The 27,744-nt window shown below is 34.8% G+C and overlaps 1 protein-coding gene and 2 long non-coding RNA genes across 7 annotated transcripts in view; 2 read left to right on the top strand and 1 right to left on the bottom strand.

The window, feature by feature from the left end:
• LOC134233802 (uncharacterized) overlaps window positions 1–27,744 on the bottom strand; it is a 126,210-nt gene that overhangs the window by 17,777 nt on the left and 80,689 nt on the right. The gene's annotated exons all lie outside the window — the stretch shown is intronic.
• On the top strand, window positions 97–24,154 carry LOC134233796 (carnitine O-acetyltransferase-like). 4 transcript variants are annotated; one of them, XM_062715820.1, is made up of 14 exons: window positions 97–297; window positions 10,575–10,760; window positions 13,429–13,509; window positions 16,145–16,263; window positions 18,328–18,381; window positions 18,778–18,946; window positions 19,135–19,306; window positions 19,513–19,691; window positions 19,836–19,936; window positions 20,564–20,686; window positions 21,272–21,394; window positions 21,897–22,095; window positions 22,392–22,529; window positions 22,673–24,154. In XM_062715820.1, the coding sequence occupies exons 1-14, from the start codon at window positions 271–273 to the stop codon at window positions 22,886–22,888; spliced, it is 1,887 nt and encodes a 628-aa protein (XP_062571804.1). In that variant the 5' UTR covers window positions 97–270; the 3' UTR covers window positions 22,889–24,154. The 4 variants fall into 4 exon arrangements, with proteins under 4 accessions (XP_062571804.1, XP_062571805.1, XP_062571806.1 ...); XM_062715821.1 differs by lacking the exon at window positions 97–297 and adding an exon at window positions 1,725–1,802; XM_062715822.1 differs by lacking the exon at window positions 97–297 and adding an exon at window positions 10,308–10,422.
• LOC134233822 (uncharacterized) lies at window positions 24,943–27,420 on the top strand. 2 transcript variants are annotated; one of them, XR_009985072.1, is made up of 4 exons: window positions 24,943–25,149; window positions 25,772–25,892; window positions 26,523–26,593; window positions 27,047–27,420. It is a non-coding gene; the product is annotated as an uncharacterized LOC134233822 (long non-coding RNA). The 2 variants fall into 2 exon arrangements; XR_009985073.1 differs by lacking the exon at window positions 24,943–25,149 and adding an exon at window positions 25,454–25,547.

The raw sequence follows: 27,744 nt of genomic DNA, 5'->3' as shown, positions 1-27,744 counted from the left end.
AATAAAAATTTCCCCATACTATAATAATAATAACATGCTGTTATTATTATAGAATGGGGAAATTTATATTTCTGAAAAGAAAGATTAAAAATCGTAAATCGCCTGTGATACTGAATGATGCATAAAAAAAACTAGTGTGTCCAAAGTTTAACAACTCGTTATAAAAACAAACGGAATGAGGAGACACGTGCAGCTCATTAATATAAAAAAGGATAGTACTTTAAAGTTGTAAATCAGCTCTAAAATAGATCGACTCGACAAGGAAGGAGAATGGGCAATGTCTGCGTTAAACATAAGGTTTTGTTTTTGCCTTTCAGATCTCTCTCTCTCTCTCTCTCTCTCTCTCTCTCTCTCTCTCTCTCTCTCTCTCTCTCTCTCTCTCTCTCTGTACAACTATATCAGCCATTCTATTCATAGTCTACAGCTATTGTTGACATTAAAATCATAACTCATGTATATACCTTGTACATGTATATGTATTTTACTGGGGATAGATATAAGGTAATTTGATATATAGATGTACATGTATTTCAGTAAGTCATAATTCCCACCCCCAGCCCCCCTCCCTTCTTTCCCTGATTGCCATCATACTAAATTACACGAGTCTCAAACTATTGAATCATAAAATCATTGTGAAGGCTCTGTCTATTGTCTGGATGTAAACAGGACAACAGTTTGGTCTAGACTTACATTTTACAGTAGGGATCAGATAAGAATTCATATGTACATGTATTTCTGTTTTGGGTTATTTTACATGTATATAGATTTCATATGGATTTGAATTATGCTAACCAAGTATAAAAGGTTACCGTATCATGGTATAAAGATAACAAACAGTAATTAATATCAAGTCATTAAAACAATACATCTTGGGAACATAATACGCACGAATCTCTAAAAATATCAGAAATGCCGGGACCAGGTGACATTGAGGAGTAAGCATCCCCTGTCCACTGGTCACGTGTGCTTCTTGTCACGGTCGAGTAAACATTAGTCCAGAATCTGTAGATAAATCAGTTTGAAAATTTTCGGATAGATTGCATATACTGCGGACAATGTCATTTCCAATTCAACCGTGCAATTTGCTAAAAGTTGACTTTAAATGAGACTGTTGATATCCTTGTATCATCAACTTTTTTGTCAATGGTATATGTACATGTATAATGAAAAAAAAAACAGTAACTGATAGGCAAATGACCTTACTTATCTTTATTTTGATAAAAAAATATATACCCATAAGTAACGTCAGGTGCCTGTGGTAACTGACTCATTTTATCAGTTTGTGACACGAAAGTCGATAATATAAACAATAACTCAAGAGAACATGGGGAATAAAATACAAAAGCATTATCGGCTAATTATACATTTTTAATCATCTACTGAACAGCTGTGAACCGAAGCGTTAACGTTAATATAACACACCACTACAACATGTATATATACCTATATTCCCTCCCCCATCTTTTGAGAGTCTCTAATCCCTTACCCAGCTACCCCTCTCATTCTGTTCTAATCTTTTTATGTCCTGTCTGCGGCTCTTTTTCTATACAATTGATGGATTATGTATTTTTTAAAGTATTTATTGTTTGCAACCATTCAACTGCACGCATTTTGAACCAGGTAAGCTAAATATTGAAATCTTTGTAAAATAAATTTTGAGATGTACCCCGAAAAAGAACGCGCCGTCTTCGTCAGATTAATGATTTGTTCAATAGGCTCTTGCTAAATGAATTCAAGCGCTCTGTAAACAGCGACTTTACAGAGTGGAAGCCAAAATGTTGCGATTTGCTAGAGCGAATTGGGTAAGTTTGGTTAGTTAAACATCCAAATATTCATCATTTGATGATAGAATGCAGGTTACTGTAGCTAAGACTGCACTCCATATCAAGCGCAAGACGTATCATCTGTAACGCAAACCGACTAAATCTGGGCCATCCTTAAAAAAATTTCTTTTTGCGGTAACGCGCCTCATCATTTTAGGTGTGGGTAGGTAGGTAGGCTTATTTTTTTTTTTTTTTTTTTTTCTGGAGACAAAAAGTCAGAATTAAATTTCGATTATATAGAGGTATTAACTATGTCTTAGATTTCACTTTAAGTTACTAATCAAACAAGAAAATTAAGGCATTCTTAATGAATCCAATCTTTTATTGTAACAGTTCAAATATCAGAACACATCAGTTCTTTTTTAAAAACGGCGTCTACAGGTGCAATGGGGACGTAAAAAAAAATGTCAATAGCATAAAATTAGAAAATGGATATGTAAAAAAAAAAAATTTTTTTTTGAACCCTTAAAAAAAATCCAGTAGGGTGGATTTTGGTGAGTCGGTCGCGTTACCGCAAAAAAACAATTTTTTAAGGATGGCCTCAGCAGATCTGAAAGACTAACGTTACCCACGAAGCACAGACACTTCATCAGGTTGGGACCAATCGCCCTAATGGGATATAATAGTCCGTTTGGGATATAATATCCCAAATGGGCTATAAATTTACAGTGCAAAATTGAAAATTTTTATTTTGGCAATAAATATCATAAATCCGCATCAAAACACTTAAAAAGGAATAACTTTTGGTAAGCAAGTTTTTTTTTTTGCAATCCTACAGTTTGTAAGATTGATCTCCAAGAAGTTCAGGAACTTCCGAGGGATCGATCTCCTAAACAAATGACATACAGGAAAACTTGTCAACCAAAAGTTATTCCTTTTTAAGCGTCCTGATGCGGATATATGATATTTATAGCCAAAATGAAAATTTTCAATTTTTGCACCATAAATTTATAGCCCATTTGGGATATAATAGCAAAGATCAATCACACAGTTTAAACTTAACAATAATTTATTTACAGTAATATACAAATCATTAAGTACAAACTTAGCAAAAATCTAAAAATACATACATCAGAGTGTCCGTTGCTGCACACAATGTCCCAGTGAAAATATATCCCAGTTGTAACTCAATGGTGCTCATACGACAAGAGTATCTCTATGCATCGAATTGACAGGATATTTATACAGTAATATAAATCTAGAATATTCTAGAAGTTGTAAGTACATGATATTCCTGGAAAGTTCTGGACATGAATAAAGTTCAAGAATGTTCTAGAAAAAATGACCGAACATGTTGACCACTCTGGAATGTTCAAGAAACTTAATGTTACTAATAATATACATGATGAAATAATACAAATACAACACACCTCACAACACCTCCCCCCTTAAAAAGTTTGAATGTCAATGAAAACTTATATTGTTAAAATGAAATATATGTACATTAATACAAAATCATATATGTTCACGATACTCTGGACAAGGCATCTGCAATAACATTGTCTTTGCCTTTGATATGCTTAATAGTTATGTTGTATTCTTGTAACAACAAACTCCATCTAGTCAGTCTTTGATTTTTGTTTGACAATTTATGCAAAAATGTCAGGGGGTTGTGATCCGTATATACAAGAATTGGATGCAAAGTAACATTCAGATAAACATCAAAATGCTGTAAGGCTAACAACAAAGCAAGGCATTCCTTTTCAATGGTGGAATACTTTTGTTGACATTTTGTAAGTTTCTTTGAAAAATAAGAAACAACTCTATCTACCTTATCACTATGTTCTTGAAACAAAGCTGCCCCGATTCCAACATCACTAGCATCAACAGTAAGCTTGAACTGCTTAGAAAAATCTGGAGTTGACAGAACTGGGTTGCTCATAAGGACAGATTTGATTTTATGAAATGATTTTTCACAGTCCTTTGTCCATTCAAAGTTAACCCTCTTTTGTAAAAGATTTGTAAGTGGACTTACAACTGAGGAAAAATTTGGACAAAATTTTCTGTAAAACCCAGCCATGCCCAAAAACCTCATTAACTCTTTCTTGTTTGTAGGAATCGGGAACTTTGCAATAGCTTCCACTTTAGCCATAATGGGTGTAACATAACCTTGACCTACTCTATGACCTAAATACTCTACATAAGCATGACAAAATTCGCTCTTCTCAAGGTTCACAGTTAAGTTTGCTTTAGCTAAAATGTCAAATAAAGCACGCATGATTCGGAGATGTTCGTCCCATGTGTCGCTGTATATGACGACATCATCAATGTAGGCCTCGCATCCCTCGAGGTCTTGAAGGAGGGAGTGAATCATCCTTTGGAATGTAGCCGGTGCGTTTTTCATGCCAAAAGGCATTACTTTATACTGGTAAAGTCCATCTGGTGTAGCAAAAGCAGATATTTCTTTTGCTCTTTCTGTTAACGGTACTTGCCAGTAGCCTTTCAACAGGTCAAATTTACTGACAAATTTGGCGTTTCCAATGCGGTCAATACAGTCATCGATTCTAGGTATTGGAAATGAATCAGTTTTGGTAACAGAATTCACCTTTCTATAGTCTGTACATAATCGGTACGAACCGTCCTGTTTTGGTACAAGAATACATGGTGAGCTCCAATCACTTTTACTAGGTTCAACAATGTCATTGTCCAACATGTACTGCACTTCCCTTCTTAGGTACTGCAATTTTATTGGATTCAGACGGTACGGATGTTGTTTGATAGGCAGAACGTCACTCACTATGACATCATGACAAGCTGCATTAGTTTTCTTTGGAACATCCGAAAAGATTTGATGATACTCATTCATCAAGTTTTTAACTTGTTCTTTTTGGTGAATGTTCAAATGTCCAAGTTTGGCATCCAAATTAGCCAAAACTTCTGAGTTTTTCAAACGAACACTCTGATTACAATCTTTCTCATTCATCTCTACACTCGTATCACTTTCAATACAATTTTGAACAGTCTTAGCATTGGCTAAAGTGGAAACTGGTTTTACAGAATTTCGGTCACACCTTTCAAAATACTCTTTTAACATGTTAATGTGACAAACCCGTTTCTCTTTACGTCGACCTGGTGTCTTAACTACATAGTTTACATCACTGATCTTGCTTTCAATTTCATAAGGGCCATAAAATCTGGCCTGTAAAGGATGACCAGGAATAGGTAAAAATACAAGAACCTTATCACCTGGCTTAAACACCCTATTTCTGGCATCTTTGTCATACCACATTTTCATTTTCATCTGAGAATTCTTCAAATTGTCTTGTGCTAATTTACAAGCATTGTAAAGTTTTTCTTTGAAATCAGACACATAATCTAAAAGATTAAGATCAGTAGTCTCAGTCAGCCACTTTTCCTTCAACAATTTCAAAGGACCTCTAACTGTATGACCGAACACCAATTCAAAAGGACTGAACCCAAGAGACTCCTGGACTGCTTCTCGTGCAGCAAATAGTACAAGATGAACCCCTTCATCCCAGTCTTTTTCATACTGGTAACAATAGGTCTTCAGCATTGTTTTTAGGGTTTGATGAAAACGTTCTAGCGCTCCCTGGGACTCAGGATGATAAGCAGTTGATCTATATTGCCTTATACCCAACTCATGCATGACTTGCTGGAACAACCCCGACATAAAATTTGAGCCTTGATCCGACTGAATTGCCTTTGGTGCTCCTACAAAACTGAAGAACTTGGTTAGGGCCTTAACTATGCTCTTTGCCTTTATATTCCTAAGAGGTATGGCTTCAGGGAATCGAGTGGATGTACACATAATGGTAAGTAAATACTGGTTCCCAGATCTGGTCCTAGGCAAAGGTCCTACACAATCCACCAACACTCGACTAAACGGTTCTTCAAAAGCTGGAATTGGTTGGAGAGGGGCGGATGGTATCTTCTGATTCGGTTTACCTACCATCTGACAGACATGACACGACTTACAAAACTCAGAAACATCCTTCCTTAGCTTAGGCCAATAAAAATGACTCAAAATCCTATTATAAGTCTTATTGATACCTAAATGACCAGCCATAGGTGTATCGTGAGCTAAACTCATGACATCTCGACGATAAGCAGCTGGGACCACTATCTGGTGAACAACACGCCACACTTCATCTGGGGGAGCGTCAGGTGGTCGCCATTTTCGCATAAGGATGCCATCTTTCATATAGAAGCATTCTCCAACTTTAGTAGCCTCTTCTGGTGGAAGTGCCCTCTTACTAAGTTGAATGATATCTGGGTCTTTATGTTGTTCAGAGAGTAAACGTTCTCGGCTGAGGATGTCCTTGCCTTGGCTAACTAGTGGATGCAACTCATCATCCTCACCACCAAATTTTGGTAACAGTTCTTTCTTCTCTTGCTTCTTGATATTGTGTGGTTCCATGCTTGTTTGAGTGCCATCAAGGTCAGATAAGAAAGTGTCATTCAAATCAATATCAACAGAGGAATTCGTCTCGTCAAAGGCTTGAGTATGGTCTGCCTCCATTTCTCGTCTTCTGGCCATCGCTCTAGTAACAGCACAGGCTGGATAAATGTCATCATCTTCATCATCGCACATGACATCTGGAGTGATTTTCTCACAAACTATAGGATCTGGTACAACTTTTCCACCAGCTAAATCGTTGCCTAGCAACAAAGAAATGCCTGGAACAGGAAGAGTAGGTCGAACACCTACGATAACAGGTCCAGTAACTAAATCTGACTTCAAACTAATTCTATGCAGGGGAACATCAATGACGCCTAGCTCCACACCCTGTAATAAAACTGACCCACCAGTAGAAGTCTGCTCAGACAAAGGAAGCACGCCCTCTAACAATAACGTCTGTGCAGCACCAGTATCTCTCAAAATCTGGACAGGTTTTATTTCGCTAGAGTCACCGAGTGAAACAAATCCCTGAGACATAAAGGGCTTATAATCCTCCATAGAATCAATAGAACTGGACTGTGAACCCTGGACATCAGGAGTGTCAGAACAAATCGAAACTAAGGCTTCTCTATCACCTCTAACTGCCGCACAAGCATGTGGTTGAGTTTTATCAAAATCATTTTTTCTCTTAAGTTTAAAGCATTCACTGATCAGATGACCCTTTTTCTTACAATAACTACAAGTAGGAAGCGACCCTATTTCCAGAAGATCCTTCAAAACGTCCTGGACCGGACTTAGAACCACCTTGGGATGGAGACTGGGAACTTGTGAAAGACTGAGACCCTGAACCACTCTTTTTATATGTGTCTGAATTTGTAGAATTACTGCTAGTCTGAGATCTTGATACAAAATTCTTTTTATGAGACAGAGCATAAGTATCAGATATGACTGCTGCCTCTTCAAGAGTTTTCACATTCTTATCTTCTAGATGTGTTTTCAAATCTTGAGTAACACATTCCTTAAACTCTTCTACCAGGATGACTTGGCGCAAATTAACAAAAGTTTTATCAAGTTTCTTAGATCTAAACCAGTGATCGAATAAATCTTCTTTCTCTCGTGAAAATTCAACAAATGTTTGATTATCAAACTTTCTATACTTTCTGAACTTTTGTCTATACGCTTCAGGTACTAATTCATATGCTTTTAATATTGCTGCTTTGACCTTCTCATAGTCTGAACTTTCAGCTACCCCTAGTGCAGAGTATACCTCAGCTGCTTTGCCAACCAGTACACTTTGTAACATTGTTGACCAAACGTGTTGTGGCCATTTAAGATTTTCTGCGACTTTTTCGAATTGGGGAAAATACTTGTCTACAGATTTTTCTTGAAATTTCGGAACTAACCTAATATTTTTTGCTGCATCAAATTCATGCTTGACAAATGACGGTTCTGGTTTCTGCTGTAATCTTAATTTCTCTAACTCAAAGTGCTCTTGTCTTTCTAATTTGTCTAATTCAAATTTCCGTTCACGCTCTCGTTCTTCTCTTTCTCTTTCTCTTTCTCTGTCTCTTTCTCGCTCTTCTCTTTCTAATTTTTCTCTTTCTAATCGCATTTTCTCTAACTCTAATTGAAACTGATATTCTGCCATTTTGTAAGAGCCTAACTCTGTTTTAACTGTATATTCTGGAAGATCGTATTTTTCAAAGATGTTTTCTTCTACTAGTTTGTTTGCAACCTTAATTCTAATGTCTTGCTTTCTCTGAGAGGATTTAACATCTAACCCAAAATGCAAACCTAATGCGATCAAGTCATCCTTTTTTAACGTATCAAAAACCTGAACACTTGGCGAACTAAGAAAGTTTGTGACCGAAAATACCATGTTGATTTTTGCTGGCTTATAGTCAAATTTAACAATTTAATTAACAAAATTCTGACAATGAACTGCAAAAGTGCAAGAAATTCTTGATCCCGGACGAGCCCCCAATTCTGTTATGGGTCAGAATAACCCTAAATGCCAGCAAAGATCAATCACACAGTTTAAACTTAACAATAATTTATTTACAGTAATATACAAATCATTAAGTACAAACTTAGCAAAAATCTAAAAATACATACATCAGAGTGTCCGTTGCTGCACACAATGTCCCAGTGAAAATATATCCCAGTTGTAACTCAATGGTGCTCATACGACAAGAGTATCTATGCATCGAATTGACAGGGTATTTATACAGTAATATAAATCTAGAATATTCTAGAAATTTAAGTACATGAATTCCTGGAAAGTTCTGGACATGATATTACTGGAAATATACATGATGAAATAATACAAATACAACACACCTCACAACACTTCAAACTTTAATTTCTTAAAAAAACATCGATTTTTATTAAAATAATCCATGAATGTTCTAGATGGAATTTTCATGACTGTGGAAAACTTTTTCAGAAGCATGTTGACCACTCTGGAATGTTCAAAATTAAAAAGAAACTTAATGTTACTAATAATATACATGATGAAATTTAATACAAATACAACACACATAATTATTTTAAAACGTGCCGATGATAGGCCTAAATCAAAATGGAAAATCTAAAACCTTTAACAAAGAAAGAGGTCGGTCATTTGGGCCGACATCGATAGCATTTTTACTGGTCACAGGCATTTTTTGCCGGTCTTGCCGGCATGACCGGCAGTTTTCCACAGCTCTGTCATTATCGTAATTCTTCCTCAGTTGTCATCTGTTACACTCTAGCTGTCTTAGGACAACATTTGAGATATAACTGTTTTTGGTCATCTCATAATATTTGAGTGACCATTCAATGGCGATTATCATCCATCGGGAGAGACCTGTTCCATTTTCACATTCATTTAGTCTGATTTAGCCTCAGAGTTCTTCAACCAAAACAATCATATTGCAAGTAATCTGCTTTGCAATTTGGAGGAACAGTAACTCTTGCCCTGTACAATGTAAACACTCATGTATATGTATGTGTTACAAAAAAGGAACAATAATATTTATTTCAGCTGTTTACTTCATAGAAATTCTACAGAAACAATCCACAGGTTTGAAATACCATAAAACTGAAATGATACAGATATCTATCATCTCCATATGCTGATCATTCAAGTTTGTTGAAGTCATAACCCTTTGGGGCAATGGTGGGACAGCATTATGGGGTATATTTGTCATGGAAACATAACATTAATTAACATACCCATTATGACTCAGGTGAGAATTGTAGTCCAGGGGTCTCTAGATTTTTAGTTTCTTACAAACTGGTTTGGGGCTAGTTATTCAAATTCATAGGTCATGACCCTTTTTGGAAAGTAAAAATTCTGGTTATATGCCTGATGACATGCTAGACAAATGCCATGACTAGATTATAATACATATTGCATATATATAATTATATACAATAAGCATTAGTATACTGAGTCTCAGTCCAATATTAAACTGCATTTCTAAAGAGCTCTGATGTACACATTTAGAATTTAAGTTCAGAATTAGTAAGTATCTAACGATTGAAAATAAGTCTAAAACTAGTCTGTTTTATGATCATGGGAGATTCTGAATTCAGTTTATTTAGCATAATTATGTAATGTAGATTGTTAATTCTGACAGGAATTGGACCAGAAATGCATTGGAATTTTTAAAAGTCTGCCTACATATTCAGTGTAGAAACAAGGTTGATGGGGTTTATTTTTTTATGTAATTGTGGTTACTGATAAATTGGAACAAAGTCCAATATGTATTAGGTATAAATCATTGGCTTTAGATTAATTGTGGTGTATTTGGACTCAAGTTATAAAAGTCAATAATTAAAAAGAGCATGTACCGGGTAATGTGGCTTTGGGCTACGTGATGTTGCAATGTTGCTTAGAACCCCCCCCCCCCCTTCAATGAAATGAAAAGTTATAATCAGTTGAATGGTTATAATCAGTTGAATGGTAAAGGCCATCAACCTCTTGTCTACTACTTGTTTAAACTTAGGTTTGATCTCTTGAGAGAGAGCTTAGTCAAACCTTCAAACTGAAAAAGTTCAAAGTGTAATATCTATATATGGAACTCTAGTTACATCAGTGCATTTTACTCTAGACAATATACATAAAGATCTAGTTTATCACCAGGTCACAAATTAGACTGATAATGTAGAGTTATCTCTCTTTGGTATGCATTGAAGCAGAAAGTGTGTCGGCTGTGTTGACATTTGATTACATGACTGACATGTACTTGTGAGGTATATTTATTAACTTTATTAATAAGGTATATAAATAAATTTTAACTAGAAATTTGATGATGGTCCTTTTTAAGATTTCTTTGTGCTATTATATAAAATGTAATAACCCAGTGACGATATGTAGATGTAGTTGTGTATTTGTGTGTTGACAGATCCATCGTGTGTCCTGTAACCTACAGAGGATGCAGACCGATGGGAAGTTATTTGTGGGGAGGATGTTCTCTGTGCAGGACTCCCTCCCCAAACTGCCTGTCCCTCCCCTAGACCAGACCCTCCAGAAGTACTTACGATCGGTCCGACCTCTGTTGACGGATGAAGAGTACGCCAACACTCAAAAGGTACAAAATTACAATTCACATCAATAAACTGTGTGTTAGTCTTCTGTTAGAGCAATAAATTGTGTGTTAGTCTGGTGTTAGAGCTTCACTGACTGTCTAGTGAGAAAGTCATTTTTTGACATTTCTAAAAAAGTAATTATACATGTATACAAAAAATTATTATTCATAGTCATGGGTCATTGTCCAATTGACATATCAATTTCTGGGTCACACACTATAATATAAACATATGCATGATCTTTAAGATGGAGACAAGAAATTTATGTCAAACCTGCAAATGTATTGATTGCCTACTGTTGATAAAATTATGAACATCAAGGATGTCAAGTAGAGCATTTAAAAATGGACTTTGATCCTTTTCATAGGAATACATAAATACATGCTTTCAAAGTCTAGAGAGAACATTGCATTGTAAAATACAGAAAATAGAGTGTAGACGGACTACCAGTAATAAATTTAGAATTCTAAAGAAAGTTTATATTACCATTCATTTTTTTTTTATGAATGCTAAAAATAAAATTTAATTTTTTTTTTTCTTTTTTGTTTTTTTTTTTTTAGGTCACCTGAGTCACTCAGGTGACCTATTGCTATCTGTTTTCGTCCGTCGTCGTCCGTCGTACGTCGTTCGTCGTTCGTCGTCAATCGGTCGTAAACTTTCGAACATTTTCAGCTTCTTCTCTGCAACCACTGAACCAATTTCAATCAAATTTGGCACAAAGCATCTATGGGTGAGGGGGAACAAAAATTGTGAATTTCATGATCCCTGCCCCCCTGGGGCCTGGGGGGTGGGGCCAAAACCACTAAAATTAATGCAATCTTTAAAAATCTTCTTCTTTACTCCTGGACATCAAGCAGTCAAACTGTTTGCATGATTGTAATCAGCATTGAGTCCTCTACCAAAATTGTGAAATTCATGGCCCTGGGGTCAGGGGTTCTTGTGCTAGGGTGGGGCTAAATAAGTATATAGTGAAAATGCATTATTTCTTTGAAAATCTTCTTCTCTGCTCCTGGGTATTACATAAACTAACTAAGCACATAGTTATGATGAGCAAGAGTACTTCTACCAAAATTGTGAATTTTATGGCCCCAGGGTCAGGGGTTCTGGTGTTAGGGCGGGTCTCTATTGATTATATAGTGAAAATACATGAATTCTTTGAAAATCTTCTTCTCTGCTCCTAGGTATTAAATAAACTAAGTAAGTACATAGTTATGATGAGCAAGAGTGCCTCTACTAAAATTGTGAATTTTATGGCCCCAGGGTCAGGGGTTCTGGTGTTAGGGTGGGGCTCTATTGATTATATAGTGAAATACATGAATTCTTTGAAAATCTTCTTCTCTACACCTATGTATTAAATAAACTAAATAAGAACATTGTTATAATGAGCAAGAGTACTTCTACCAAAATTGTGAATTTTATAGCCCCAGCATCAGGGGTTCTGGTGTTAGGGCGGGGCTCTATTGATTATATAGTGAAAATACGGTACATGAATTCTTTGAAAATCTTCTTCTCTGCTTCTAGGTATTAAATAAACAAACTAAGTACATAGTTATGATGAGCAAGAGTGCCTCTACCAAAATTGTGAATTTTATGGCCCCAGGGTCAGGGGTTCTGGTGTTAGGGCGGGGCTCTATTGATTATACATGTATAGTGAAAAAACATTAAATATGAATATTTTCTTCTTGTGCTGGGTATTAAGCAGATGAACTACCTAGTATATAGTTATGAGCAAAGACCCTTATCTTCAAGAATTGTGAATTTCAAGCCCCTAGGGTCAGTTGTACCATGGGGGGGGGGGGGGGCTGTACCTATATACTGAAAATGAATGAATTGTTTGAAATCTGCTCCTTGGTATGAATCAAATATTTTTGAAAACCAAGGATGCCTTTTCAAAAATTGTGCAAGATTCAAGGGTTCATGTGTGGTAGAGTTACTACCGATTATTGCTGAATATTACTGATTTGTTGAAATGCATTTTTTGTTCCCCTACCCTGCCTATGGGTATTAAGTAACCAAACTTGAAGCAACTGCTAAGTGTATAGTTATGATGATCAAAATTGTAAATGCTATAGCATCTGGCTTAAAACATGAATCAAATTCAATCACTGTAGGAAGGTTGTTGCATAATGCTCAGGTGACCTATAAGGCCCATGGGCCTCTTGTTTAAATTTAATAGGTATTTCCCATGTCTTTTGCACACTGACATGACCTTATATAGATCTGTGCTTGTCTTAGTCATTTGATAACTACACTTATTATCAATTTCTTTGAATGCAGTAAAGAGTCTCATATTATTATTTAACATGTGATTTGTGTCTTATAACAGGAAATCAGGATGTAGATCTAGTAATGAAAAACATTTTTTTTTTAAAAAGTCATTAACTGCACATTCATTTTTTTTCAATAATTACCTAAGAGGCTAGGATTAGGGGTACAGGAGAGGGATTGACCCAGGTGAGCTCTGTAGCTCATGGACCTCTTGTATGACCTGTTCAGTTTTCATGCAAAATGCTGGTATAAACATATATCTGTGAGAAACATTTTAGTCTTTCTCTCTATGAAAACAATAGACAAATAATCAGAAATAAGATTAATTCTTACATGCTAAAGATATATCAAAAAAATACTTTTAACCAAGTATTTTCTCCTAATTAATTGGACATGTTCTAGGTAGTAGAAGACTTCAAAAGAGATCCAGGTCCCAAGTTACAGAGTCTGTTGGAGAAACGAGCACAAAAGGAGACCAACTGGGTAAGTATTGGGAAATTATCGGGAAATGGATAGACAACAAAAGTGTGTAGATAGAGACTGGTGTACAATATAATACAGATCAAAGTAAACATCTCATTATACAAGTCAAATTGGTTCACATTATTATAAAGATACAACTTGTACAGTATGACCAGGTATAATGTAAATAGAATGGGTATATACTGTAAAACAGAAGAACAGGTACACTGAGTAATACAGGTACAAGTGGTACTATTGTTTTACAGATAGGATTGGCACACACAGTAATACATATGATAACATTTCTCTGGATGTGTTTTAGTGCTTTAATTGTCATTTGTATCATGGATGCGGTATTTTCCCTTTGAAGTTGCCTAAATGTTAAATCCAATTAAAATGAAAGGGGGTGGAGCTTAAGTATGCGTTAACTTCCAATGTGATAACTTGTTATTGCACACTTTTAAAATAAAGACAAAGTGCTAACAAACAATTTATTTTTTTTTCACAAACCAACAAAAAAAAAGGTTGACACATGTACTGCCATGTATGATTTAAACCAAATTTTTTAAATTTTTCCTGCATTAAGCCATGTCACAAGCATTTGTCTCAAAAATTGAACGAAATTTTACAGTTTTCAAACTGAAACTTGTTGGTCAAATCCGCCATTGCCCTGTTGTTAATTTGTTTTGACGAATTGCTGCTAGAGGCCATAGACTGCAAACTCTCACAGACTTTTTCCAGCGTATTTTCAGCACACATAGGTTCTTGGTTATCATTTTCGTCATACGGTGTTTCCATTTTCATTGCTTTCGGCGCCAGTGGATCAAGTATTTTACTGACCTCTGGACATGATCATTTGTACTTTCGCACTGCTCGCTCTGACCTATGTCCGGTTCTCTCCATGATCTCCTGTTCATCCATTCCAGCGCTGTATAACTGGCTAGCACAGGTACGCTTTCCACTGTGGTTAGTAAAGTTTCCAATGAGACCCCCCTTTTTGCAGATGATTTTCATGAAGCTTTTAATCTTATTAACACCAACAACTTGTGCACCATATCGAATAGGGTTCCCTGCAAGTGGACGTCTGTAAAACTCTCCCTCGTGTCCAAGTGCATCAAGGTACTGATGAAAATAGTCGGCTATGCATCGATCTCCTTAAAAAAAAGTAACAAAAATAAATTTATATTCATCAATTTGTAGTTTTAAATGTAAAAAAATCAATCTAAAGGAAAAATACCGTACCTGGTTGACAATAGTGCCGAATGTCTTTACTTTGCAGAGATAGGTGGGCAAGTCCTCCCTTAAAAGTCTTGTTTGAACCGCCGCAAAAGTGGATGTATTTACCTCGCCCATCCTCACTAATCGTGACGTTTGCACATGTCAAGTCTCTATGCTCATCAAATCCCCGCAACCGAATAATTTACACATGTAGAAAAACACTGTATATTGTAGCGTTTCCACGGACTTGTTTCCCAGTACTTCTCTTTCCCAAAGCAGTTCTTCGTCTTCTTGAGTTATTGGATCTGCCTGTTTGACTTTAGTTCCCAGTCCTTTAGACAAGAGGGATTTCATTTGAGCATCCAGCGTTTTTCTAAACTCCACAAATTTCAAGTCTGAAAAGAAGTTAATGTCATGTCTCTTGTTGTCTCGTAAATACCTTAACAATCCACAAACTAGATAGTAGACCGACTTAGGTGGGTATTCACTTCCGTCCTTCTTCCGTGCGTCGCATACAAAATATGTCAATGAATAGCTCATAGTAGAAACATCCATGTATAGGAGTTCCGGTACTGCAAGTTCAAAAGGCAGATTTTTGTTTTTTTTCTTGGCGCCACTTTTCGAAAACCCCAAATGCCCAACGAGTATTTCTCTTTGTATTTTGATTTTCTTGACTAGAAATCAACTTCTCAATTTTGGAATTAGAAATTCCCCCGAAACGCTTGGTCGACTCATCGCTGTTCGTTTCACTGAATCTATCGGTGGCACCTCCGTCCATGCCGTTTAAATTAAAATCTCCAAACAGATGGAGGTTCAATGCATTCGCGCCTGTCGGGTTAATGTCAAAGTGTTCATACCATCAATAAGTTCCTCTTCTTTTTCAATGGCATCACATATCTGTGATAGAGTGAAATCATCCTCATTTATTGCTAAAAAGTCAATCTCATGAAAATTGATGGTGCCGATTTTGTCGTCCATTTTCTTTCGCTGTTTTTCTGGAAATGTCGTCTGCACACGAGTTGCGCTATACCACAATGCTTTGCGACGGTGGGCGGGGTTTATCAAGAAAATTCTAGACTTTTCTAGATATTAACTTATTTCTGCTGCACTAAAGCTAATTAGGAATGTAGGCGGAGTTATCCATGATACAAGTTATTTATAGAACAGTTACTCGTAATAACTTAATTTATCGTACATCCACATTGGCCGAGACTCGTTGCCGTGCAACTCGTCCCGCCCTAATGTGGATGTACGATAAATTAAGTTATTACTCGTTAACTGTTCTCTAAATATCACTTGTATGTCCCGCCCTAATGTGGATGTACGATAAATTAAGTTATTACTCGTTAACTGTTCTCTAAATATCACTTGCTCTGTTAAATGTAAGCTATGTAGAACTTTGTAGTGTTGATCTGATATTCCCTCTCTTTGTTATAAGCTCTCTGATTGGTGGACTAACACCGCCTACCTGGAATTCCGTCAGCCTGTAACTGTCAACGTCAGCCCAGGAGTCGTGTTCCCTAAACAGAACTACACAGACAAAGAAGGACAACTCCGGTAAGTTGGAACTAACACAAACAAAAGGGAAACCACTCAGATAAATTATGTTCCACAGACAAAGAGGGACAACTCAAGTTAGTTGTGTTCCATCTATTAAGAGAGGTAAATCAGGTAAATTGGAACGAACAAAGACAAAGGGAGACAACTCAAGTAAGTTCTATTCCTGAAACAGAACAACATAGACAGAGGGAAACCACTCAGGGTAACAAAACTATGCAAACAAGGGAAGACAACTCAGGAAAGTTGTGTTCCCTAACAGAACTACGAAGATAAAGAGGGACAACTCCGGTAAGTTATGTTCTCTTATCAGAACTTCACATACAAAGAAAGACTACTCAGGGTATTAAAACTACATAAAGGGAGACAACTTATGTAAGGCGTGTTTCCTTAACAGAACTAATTAGACAAAGAGAGACAACTCAGGTGAACAGGCCTACACAAAGAGAGACAACTCACTAGGGACAGCATGTTCAGATTACCGTAATTAGGGGAATACAATACGCACTTTTTTTCTAAAATAAATTTCTGTGAGAAAGGGATGCGTATTTTACATCACAATGGGATTTTGACAAGTTTTTCTTTCAGGTGAAACACGGCTATCATACGTACATACCGTAGTATTACCTAGAGACATATGCAATTTCTTTTGTTAATTGCCATATTTTAAACTTCGGAAAGTTATTGTTGGAAGGTATGCTTCTTAAAAATGTCACTTTCATAATCTTTTTATGCCCAAATAACATGAAAAAGTAAGTTAAAAGTAATTTGAGCTGCATGTTGATTGTCTCCGAGGAGGCCGCCATTACCGATGTTATTTTTAGACGTTCACTCATAGCTATGTCACGTGCTTCCGGAATGATAGTGCACATGCACCTTATCTGCCAGACAAAGTAATAAATCATTTTTTAATGAAATACAATAAAATAAATATTAATTTTAGGTTTAAAATAACTCATTGATAATCTGCAACAATATTAACACCCCTCCATACGTCCCAATGAAAGGAAGCCAATGTTGTGACACACGTGCGCTGGTCAAATGATAATTACCTATCAACACCCTCGGGGTAATTAATTGTCTACCGACTCCAAAGCAATGTTTTTACAGTTAGAGCACTGATTATTTACTGCCATGTTAATTGCTGTGATTATTTTCTTTTTTAAAAATTGGGGGTCGGTTTATGACCTTTCGTATGTGTGAGCATGGTGAGCATGTGTTGATTACGGCACTTAAACAATTAAACACTTGTTAAATGTAATTTTACCTTATCTTATACTTATCGGCCTCTTGTTTAAATAATTGAGAGTTGATAAATGAAATATAAATTATGCTAAACTTTTAATAAAAGTGGTATCATTTAGAAAATAAGATATCCGCGAAGATTAAGAAGAGGAAAATCGTAGTCTTCTTAAATAAATAAATACTTTGATGTTTCAATTTCGTTTCCTGTTAAAATATTGTAAGATAATTTTAAGCATGATTATCTTGAACCAAAATTAAATATGACAACTGATAAAACTTTCGACAATATCTCTTTTTTGTTGAAATAAAATTATTTCATCTAAGAATATGGCGACGCATAATTTCAAAATCACCGTAACTATTCTTTTAAAAAAATCTGTTAATACTTTTACGCACCATTATCTTGTGCTTTGTTGAAATAAATGAATAAATAATTTTCTTCAGATTGCCGCGATACGGAATGTCAGGATTAAGAGAAAGTTATAAAGTGTGTATTTTAAAAAAAGTGTGTTCAGTAAATTTTTGACACCTAATCCTCGCGCCAAATTTCTTAACAAATTACCGTAATTTTCATAGTTCAGAACATCGCTTGGTAAATTTTTCTGTTGCGTATAATACATCCGAACTGCCTTTTTCCCCCCAGTTTCAGACTCAAAAAGGGGGGTGCGTATTTTACATCAATGCGTATTATACTCGGCCAAATACGGTATTTTTTTGCAGTTTTCATTATTAGATCTCTTTTATCATATAAAATATAGGATCAATCTTGATATGGGTTTATACATATTAACCAATATATAAAATTTCATTCTTTTTCAGATTCACAGCCAAATTGATATCTGGTCTTTTAGATTACAAAACCATGATAGACAAGTGAGTAATGACTATTATTTGGTTCAGCAACATGTAGTACACTTAGTACATATAAAATGCTGTTTGATGGTAGTTTGTTATATTATCGTGATTATGAACTCTGTGTGTCTATTATATTTTCACATGTTTAATTAGGAACAAAATTAACATATTTAGCCAAGTTTGCACAAAGTGATTTTTGTTAAAAAATTGTTTGAAAAAAGATAAATTTTCCATGGGAGAGAATAAACCAATGTGAAAAATGAAAACCTTTGAGCAAGATATGAGTTACTTTTTAAAACGCTCTATAGCATACATAACTGATTACATAACTGATAAGAATTTGTCTCTATCAGACACACCCTCACTCTAGTAATAATGTATTCTTCCCGATATATATGATTACCTCTCTATCAGACAGACCCTCCCTGTGGAGAAGATGGGGAAGCAGCCCCTGTGTATGATGCAGTACTACAAGATCCTGTGTGGGTGTCGTATCCCAGGGAAAAAGAAGGACACCTGGGTCTGTTACCCTCCAGACGAGGCCAACCCTCCAAAACACTTCGTGGTGGCCCACAACAATGCTGTAAGTCATGTATATAATTATTTGCCAAGGTTAAAGTTTTTGGACAGAGAGACAGACATCCCAACTGACCAAAAACTATATAACCCTTAATCTATATTTTTTTTGGGGGGGGGGGGGTATAAAAATTAGATACATGAAAATTTGATAAACTTTTCAGCTATTTAATGTTGTTTCTTTGTCTGTTACAGTTCTTTTTCCTGGAGGCCTATGGCAGTAACAACCAGCCATTGAGCACCGATCAGCTGTATGAACAGCTGAAATACATCGTGTACCAATCTAAAGAGCAGGAGGTGCCCGTAGGACTACTTACCACTGAGAACAGGAACAAATGGGCCAAGTCTTACGAACTCCTGATGAAAGGTAGGAGAAGCCAGAAACAAAAACTCTGTAAAAGTAGCCATAAATAGTCAGTTCTGCTGCTTAGAGATAACGCCATGTTCATATTAGTAAGAGGATATATGAAGAAAATTAGTACAGTCATTGTCTATTTGAAAATTCACAAGTCATGCACATCACTAAAGTTGACAAAATACTGTATTTTCTTAAAATTTGTTTGACTATTTCAGACAAGGAAACCAAAACTTCGTTATCAATAATACAGCGTAGCATATGTGTGATCTGTATAGACAATAAACTGCCAGACAGCACTCCCGGGGAGGAAGAAAGCACAGCCGCTAAAATGATGCTACACGGCGGAGGGAGTCAATTCAACTCAGCCAACAGGTGGTGTGATAAAACACTGCAGGTCTGTCTAAAACAAGGAAATCTCACCTTCTCACAAGTTCTACTCTAGAAAATCATTGTTTCTACTTTATTTTTATATACTGTAGCCTTGTAAGAATGGAGATGACAGAGACAGCTATTCCTTAACTCTTCTTTTCATTTTCAGTTTATTGTTGGGAAGAATGGAGTCTGTGGTCTGAATTACGAGCACACCACAGCTGAGGGGCCCCCCATTATATCTATTGTAGATCACATCCTGGATTACTGGTAATAGGTCGAGGACTGGACAAATATGCAAGAATATGAAATCATTACTTTAAAATAATTTCTTGTAGAGTATACATGTATTCAGTGTTTTCCCTAAGAACCGGCTACTGGCCAAATTGAACGCTTCAATTGACAAAAATGCTGCCTTGAAATAAAAATTTGTCGTAAGATCGACAGAGATTCTGTTCATAAACCTAAACCCCTAGCCTGTTACAACTGATCTCTAACCCTTTACTTTGAAATTAAGGGAAAACACTGTGTATTACCGTATAGCGGGTTATTTTAGCGGGGTGCTAATTTTGGCTTATTTTGGCATTTTTATTATAGTCCACTAAAATTTTAATCGCTAAAATAGTCAGTACTCTTCTTAGTGTCCATCAGAAAAGAGCTGAAACCCTGCACTCGCTAAAATAAATTACACCAAATTTAATGGCATACCTTTGAGCAGGCAAAACACCAAAGTTTACACCCGCCATGAAAACCCGCTATATGGTATGTCATCTTTTACATATTTAAAATCTTTTTTTATCTTGTTTATAAATACCAAATATCTAGGTGGAAATAGGTGTTTCAAATATATATATAGTGATGTACAGTACATTGTAACATTATTTTGCCTTCTTTTAGTGATAAAAATGAGGTAGCCTCTACACCATCCCCTGATGTAAAAGCTCCTAGAAAACTCCAGTTAAACCTCAAATTTCCTGAACTGAAAGAAAACATAGAGGAAGCTGTAGATAATATTGATTCGTAAGTACAGCCAATTGTCAATCTCAGTTTTCAGATTTTGTTTATTTTCGGTTGTTAGATACAGTCAAACCTCTTTATATTGAACTCAATGGGCCCCAGATTAACTTCTTTTGAAAAATGTACTCCTTGGGTATGAGATGTCGTAATCTCTTATACTTACCTCTGACAGAATAATCATACTCTATAATTTTTCTGCCAGAAACCGTGAAATTTGCGGTAGAGTAAAACTTGTTTAGTATGAACACGGATATTGCAAATTCACGGATAGAGGGAAGTTATCTTGGATCCCAAGCTATATAAATTTAACAAATTCTTGTATGGATATTATGAATTACGGATATAGCTAAGTAATTTCATAGGTCCCAATGACTTTGTTATAACCGAGTTTTACTGTATATCCTTGCTCCAAAGTCATGAAAAACACTTCAAAAAATCTAAGGAAGGAAAATTACTTTTCTGCATAGTACATTTTGGGGTTTTTTTATTGAAAGAAGTAGAAAAAATTGTAGCTCATATTCCATTATCAGAATATGAGAATGACTTTATTGTTTAGTTATCACTGTTAATGAAAGTTTGATATTTCAGGTTAGTCAAGGATGTAGATTTAAATGTGTTCAAATTTACGGAGTACGGAAAAAACTTCCCCAAGAGCCAGAAGCTCAGTCCCGACAGCTACCTACAGATGGCCTTCCAGCTGGCTTATTACAGGTAAATCTATTGACCTTGGCTTCCAGTTAGCTTATTACAGGTAAATCTATTGACCTTGGCTTCCAGTTAGCTTATTACAGGTAAATCTATTGACCTTGGCTTCCAGTTAGCTTATTACAGGTAAATCTATTGACCTTGGCTTCCAGTTAGCTTATTACAGGTAAATCTATTGACCTTGGCTTCCAGTTAGCTTATTACAGGTAAATCTACCTTATTGATAGAATCAAGAACTTGAGTTATACATGTAACATGTTTATGAAAAATTACTTTAATGAGACAATCAAAAACAGGATTTATACATGTTTCTGAAAAATTATTTGGTTTGTTTGATTGGTGGAGATTTATGAATTTTGTCAATTCGCTGGACATAAAAATTTTAAGTTTTGAATTTAAAAATGAAGTTGCATGTAACACCTTACTGTGATATTACACTGTTTCTTCTTGCTTTGTCTTCTAATAAATTTGAGAAGTTATTCATACTGAACCTTCTCTTTTTACACAGGTTATATTCCAAGCCCTGTGCTACGTATGAGACAGCTTCACTGCGTCAGTTTCAGCTGGGTAGAACAGACACAATCAGGTCGTGTTCCGTCGAGTCCCTGGAGTTCTCTAAGGGAATGATGGACTCTGCGTTATCCAAGCAGAAGAAAGCCGAACTTCTGAGGAGGGCTGTGGCTGAGCATAAAAACTACGTAGCAGAGGTCAGGTCAACTCACAAGTGTTCCTCCACAGGAAATTACTGTATACAGGGAAATTTTTGTCAACATTTTATTTTCGTCCCTTTCACAATTGCAGGTGTTAGAGGGGGAAAATAAGATGGGGTGAAAATAACCCTGTACACAGTATTTTGAAAGATACATAGAATTTATGCAACAGAGCATTCTATGTATTTTATTTTTTGCAACATATATGATTTATTGAATGAACTATTGTCACACTAGTTTTTTAAACCATCATATCTACTTTACCAGTGATGATATAATTTTTTGTTCTACAGGCAGTAAAGGGGCAAGGCATTGACAGACACTTACTGGGACTTAAACTGATTGCTCTTCAGAATAATATGAAAGTTCCAGCCCTGCATATGGACATGGCTTACTCTCTAAGCAGTCATCATAACGTCTCAACTAGTCAGGTAAATAGAAATATTACAACTACTCAGGTAAAATAAAAAATAACAACTAGTCAGGCAACTCTATAGGATATCACATAGCTCTCAACTTTATGTTACTTTCTTGTAAACTTTACTCAAACTGAACTTTGATTTTGATTTTTTAGGTACCAGCTAAGCATGAGGCTTGTCTGGTGTTCGGCCCCACGGTTCCTGACGGTTATGGCGTCTGTTACAACCCTCAGGAGAAACAGATTATTTTCGGAGTTTCCGCCTTCAACTGCTGTCCTGAGACGGAATCTAGGAAATTTATAAACTCAATCAGACAGTCTCTACACGAGATGAAAACCGTCTTAGAAGGAAGTGTGCAATCAAAACTGTAACATGTGTGGGCATTAGGTTAGATACTTGTTTGATAAGATATATTGGCTGAGCTTGATTTAAATCTCAGGTCAAACCATTCAATTGTGATTTACATGTAATATATGTAACTGTGATGATATGTATACATGAAATATGATTGTGATAAAATTTTCAGAAGAGTATGTTCTGTAGTGATGTAACAATATACCAGCAGAAAAAAATTGTATGTTTGTTAACCTTTATGAATTGGTGCTACAGAAAATATGGCATTCTTTGAATCAGTGTTTTAGAATTTTTACTTGTAATATAATCCTACAGGATTTTAGTCTTAAGTTTGAAGAGCAGACATTTTTCTAAATGTTCATTAATTTTATTAAAAGTATTCTACCCTGCTTTTTTGAGACTAAGTTAATTTAGTCAAAAAATGCTCTGATTATGTAGTAGTTTCACTAAGATGTTATACATGCAGTGTTTCAGTTAAAATTTTTGTTCAAAGCACATTTTATCAAGTACTTTCTTCGAGTTCCCACCAGTGTGTGTACATGGTATTATTTTATCTGAATTAATTTCTTTGAGACATTACCATGGGGTAAAATCATGTTGATTGGTGTTAATTGTTTATTATACTGTAATCCTGATTGTATTACGTGAGTTGGGACAGCTTCTAGTCGTGTTGTCATAGCAACCGTGTTTCCCACTACCTCCCTCGTCTTCCCATGTCTTCATTCCATAGCTGTGATTAGCCAATCTGTTTACTATAAATTACTGTTGTATACATGATCAGTACATGTCAGCAAATATTATATATAGTTTGTGCATTAATTTTTTCAGAATTTCAGGTTAGATTTATTGCTACCATTTGGTGGTGGTGAAAAAAAAGCCTCAGTGTACCTACAATTATAAAAAATCAGTAGCTGATTAGAATTCCAGTGTTGTTCATTTTTTTTATGGAATGAATTAGAAGTGTAGATTCACAACAATGGTGTTAAAATATATCTTAATAAATATAAATTTCAAAACAAAGAAATCCTTTTGATTTTCCTAACATCTTTTAGTTTTCATCATTATGCTTGGAAGAAAGTGCAATCTAATTACTTCGTGCACCAACATTGTTTGAAGCACTACAGTTCGATTTTGACCTTTGAATGAAATATTTGGTATCATTAATTACCAAGTAAATATTATAGGAACTATGAAGTATTTAATCAATGGTACATATAGCCCATAGATTATGAATATTCCTTGCGAAAAAAGTAAATTAAAATGATTTATCTCTAGCCTTTCTCTATCTGTATTATGTCTGTTATTGCATAACAATATAGTCAAATACTTTAGGCCTTATATCTTTGCTTGGTCCCAGCACAGGGAGTCGGAATCTCTCTTTTTGGAGACTCTAGAGAAGAAGACGGACTGGGTTCTGACAATGATAATTTTTGTAGCACTTGATATAGACTATAAAGTTTGTGTAATTCAAATTTCTAAAATTTCAGGACGACAGATATTTTGTTGCTAACCGAAACTTTTGGTTGATTGTAAACTATGCCATCAGTGTGACTTTGACATCCTTAAGAAAAAAAAATCAAGATTTCCATTTTATTCTCAATGATTAAATACATGTACATACACAGGAAAAATGTCCACATGTGTTAAACATATGTTTGGTTTCACATGTGTTCAACACATGTTTTATACATGTAATACATGTGTGTAAATAAACACATGTAAAATATGTGTTTCATTTATATGTAAAACATATAAAATATACACATGTTATACACCTGTGAGATAATATATATCTTAAACACATGTTTTTCACCACACATGTATAACACGTATTATACATATGTAATATATGTGTGCGAAAATACAGATGAATTATACATGTTTAATTTATATAAAATATATGTGTATTCATAAACACATGTTATACACATGTTAAGTTTTATCTCATATGTGTGTGTACATTAATTCAAAAGAATTTGTAAATGTTAGTAAAATTTTACTCATGTAAAGTTTTACTTTGTTTACCCCCCCCCCCTTTCCCTTCTAAAAAAAAAACTTTCACAATTTTTTTTCTGTAATAATGCATTTATCAGACAAAATTGATAAAGAATGAATTCATTTTCTTTTCATTTTAAATCTTATGGGCTTGGCTTACTTCTTGAGTAAAATTAAAATAATTCCGTATTTGTCTCCGGGCCGGTTTTGTCTTTTATCGGATGAAAATGTACGTCATTTTTGACGTCACTGCTGCAGCAGACGTGCTGGGTGTATTGGAAAGGTAAGTGATCTCCAAACCATTTTTAAAAGACTTTTAATTCATATTGTTTAAATATCATTTCATTATAGTTACAGGTGCGTATGAATGTTACAGATTTTACATGTAATATACTCTTATCATTGTGACTTGTCATTAATTTTGTAAACCTAACGATAGTGTCATTAGTGATCTGTAAGTAATTTTGGTGAAAAATGTTTCTGACTGAATGTTAGCACGAGCACTGGAAGTTAATGTAAATATATAGTATGTGTATGTATAAAAAAAGACCCTTCTTTTTTTATACATACACATACTATATATTTATATTAACTTCCAGTGCCCGTGAATGTAAGCGGTTAGGCCTACATGTTAGGCTAAACATGCTAAAGGCATTACTATTTTTTATAATTTGTATACAGGTAAGTAATTTTGGATAAATTTGTTTCTGAATGAACGTAAACATTACATGTTAGGCTATTTTTTAAAGGCATTGGTTTTCCTTTTGTTACGTACTGATATGAAAGTGAAAGTAGAAACCTTGAAACCATTGTGACTGTTAGTTGGTGTTTATGCATGTTGAAATGGCTGTCAAGTCGATTCTTTCATCAACTTAATAACAAGTGTTTGTTTTAATGGCCTATAGATGCATGCAGTAACTTGAGTTCAGTGTCACAGTGCTGCGTCTAAAAAGCCCAAAGCTGATAAGACTGGCGATTGATCCTAAAGCTGATTTGACAGATGATTGCATCTTCACAATATTAAAGGTAAAAATAAATACTTGCAATAAAAAATCAAAGTAAACATCTGTAATGACTCCTTCATGACAAAATATTTCTTGATAATTTCTTTTTGTTCCTTTATAATTCTACATTATATAATTTGTTTGCACGACTTCATAAATAATAAGTCCAATTCAATACTACAATGATTTTATTCTATATTATAAAACAGTTTTAATCCAGTGCACTTTTAAAATATGGAAAGTATGAATAGAATTTGCTGGCTTTAAAAGCTATGAAACTGGTACATGTATTGTAAATGACTTCAGGGGGGGAGGGGGGGGTATTGAATTTCAGTTAAAAATTAATAATAACAGTGACATCCAACTTTCAAGGTACAAGTACATGTGCATATGTGTTGGTTGTTGAAAGTACATCAGCTAGCTAATCCATTGGATATTTACATCTATTATGTACCAGTATTCATTACCTGACATTTATTATTTTTTTTCCAACACTAGAGAACATAGTTTCTGGTAAAATGTAAGATATTAATTAAGACTATTAAGAACCTATAAACATGTACTCTCTCTTTTTTGTAGTTGTAGTTTTGTAGTTTAATTAAGTTTTAGTTATGCTTAGAAGATATCTACTGCATGAATATTTCTTTTACAGGTTCAATATACAGTCAGCGTCTCATAAGAATAAATCCCAAGATCCAAGACTTGCTTAAAAGCTTAATTAAGGTAACTATACACTGTTAAATAAACTTTGTTATATTCTTCCCAACAACGTTTGGGATATCCTGGAATCACACTGTCTGTTTTTCTGCCTGTCTACTTCTCTGTAGTATTTTTTGTCCAAAAATAAAAAATTTGTGTCAGAATCTTCTTAATTTTTGGCAATATGAATTAATAATACTGTTTGTACATTCCAAATTTAATTGTCAAAATCAAAAAAAAAAATGCTTTTTTTGACTTTATTATGAAGCATATCTTCCAACAGTGTAATTGTCTTGCAAATTACATCATAGGATTCCACAAAACACCCAGTATAGCATATATAACATTAGTTTTATCTCTTATCATATCTCTGTTGGTGAATTGGGCATACATTTGTTTGCTGAACTTTAATATTACTTGTAGAATTGATTTTGTAATTTAAGAATTGTTTTATTTTTACTTTTGAAATTTTTGTAGAGACCATTCTGTGCCACAAAGAAATTGTTCAGGAAAGGGAGAAATGGTGGATTTGCATTTTGGGTACAGTTCAAAGAGAGTTCAAAATGGTCAAGCTCATGGAAGATCAGAGGGAGGACAACTTAAGAAAACTGAAAGATACAGAAGGAAAAAGAACAAGAAAATATATGAAATAATTATGAAATTGAGAGGATGTACACAATCTTGTCTGCATTTGACCTGTAAACATTTAATTCCCATTCTTATTTGTATGCTGTAATATCAAATAACTTGATTTTTCATAAATTTACAATAGAGAATACATGACAAATGTTATATGTGATATTTCAATTTTGCTTTGGACACTTTCATGTCAAATCATATAAATTATAAAAAAGAACATGGACTAATTATGTTATTCATTTGTACATGTATGCATGTTTAACTATTTAATCATTTGTGGAAATCTTATAATTGTACTCAACTTAGAATATGTTAAATATATGTATAGACAAATGCTACTGACTTGTTTGTATACTTTCCTGTTTAGAAAGTACACTGAAAAATAAGTTATTTCTCTTGATGAAAATAATTTATCAAAAAAGTTGTGTAAGCATTTTAAGATATTAATTTTCAAATATTTACCTCATGAAGATAGATCATTGGAATGTAATGGATTTTCATCTAAAGCAGAAATATCTGATTTTTACATGTGTACA

The sequence above is a fragment of the Saccostrea cucullata genome, unplaced genomic scaffold (genome assembly GCF_032062105.1).
Source record: "Saccostrea cucullata isolate Sc308-1 unplaced genomic scaffold, CSIRO_AGI_Scuc_v1 ctg116, whole genome shotgun sequence".
Classification (NCBI taxonomy): Eukaryota; Metazoa; Mollusca; class Bivalvia; order Ostreida; family Ostreidae; genus Saccostrea; species Saccostrea cuccullata.
This window is presented reverse-complemented; position numbering and strand designations above follow the sequence as displayed.

Bases quoted from the DNA above. Each gene is read 5' to 3' on its own strand.
- LOC134233796 (XM_062715820.1), top strand. From the start codon at position 271: ATGGGCAATGTCTGCGTTAAACATAAG. The intron at 16,264-18,327 runs GTAAGTTGGAAC...ATTCTTTTTCAG, and splicing joins GACAAAGAAGGACAACTCCG to ATTCACAGCCAAATTGATAT. The intron at 19,937-20,563 runs GTAATAGGTCGA...GCCTTCTTTTAG, and splicing joins GATCACATCCTGGATTACTG to TGATAAAAATGAGGTAGCCT.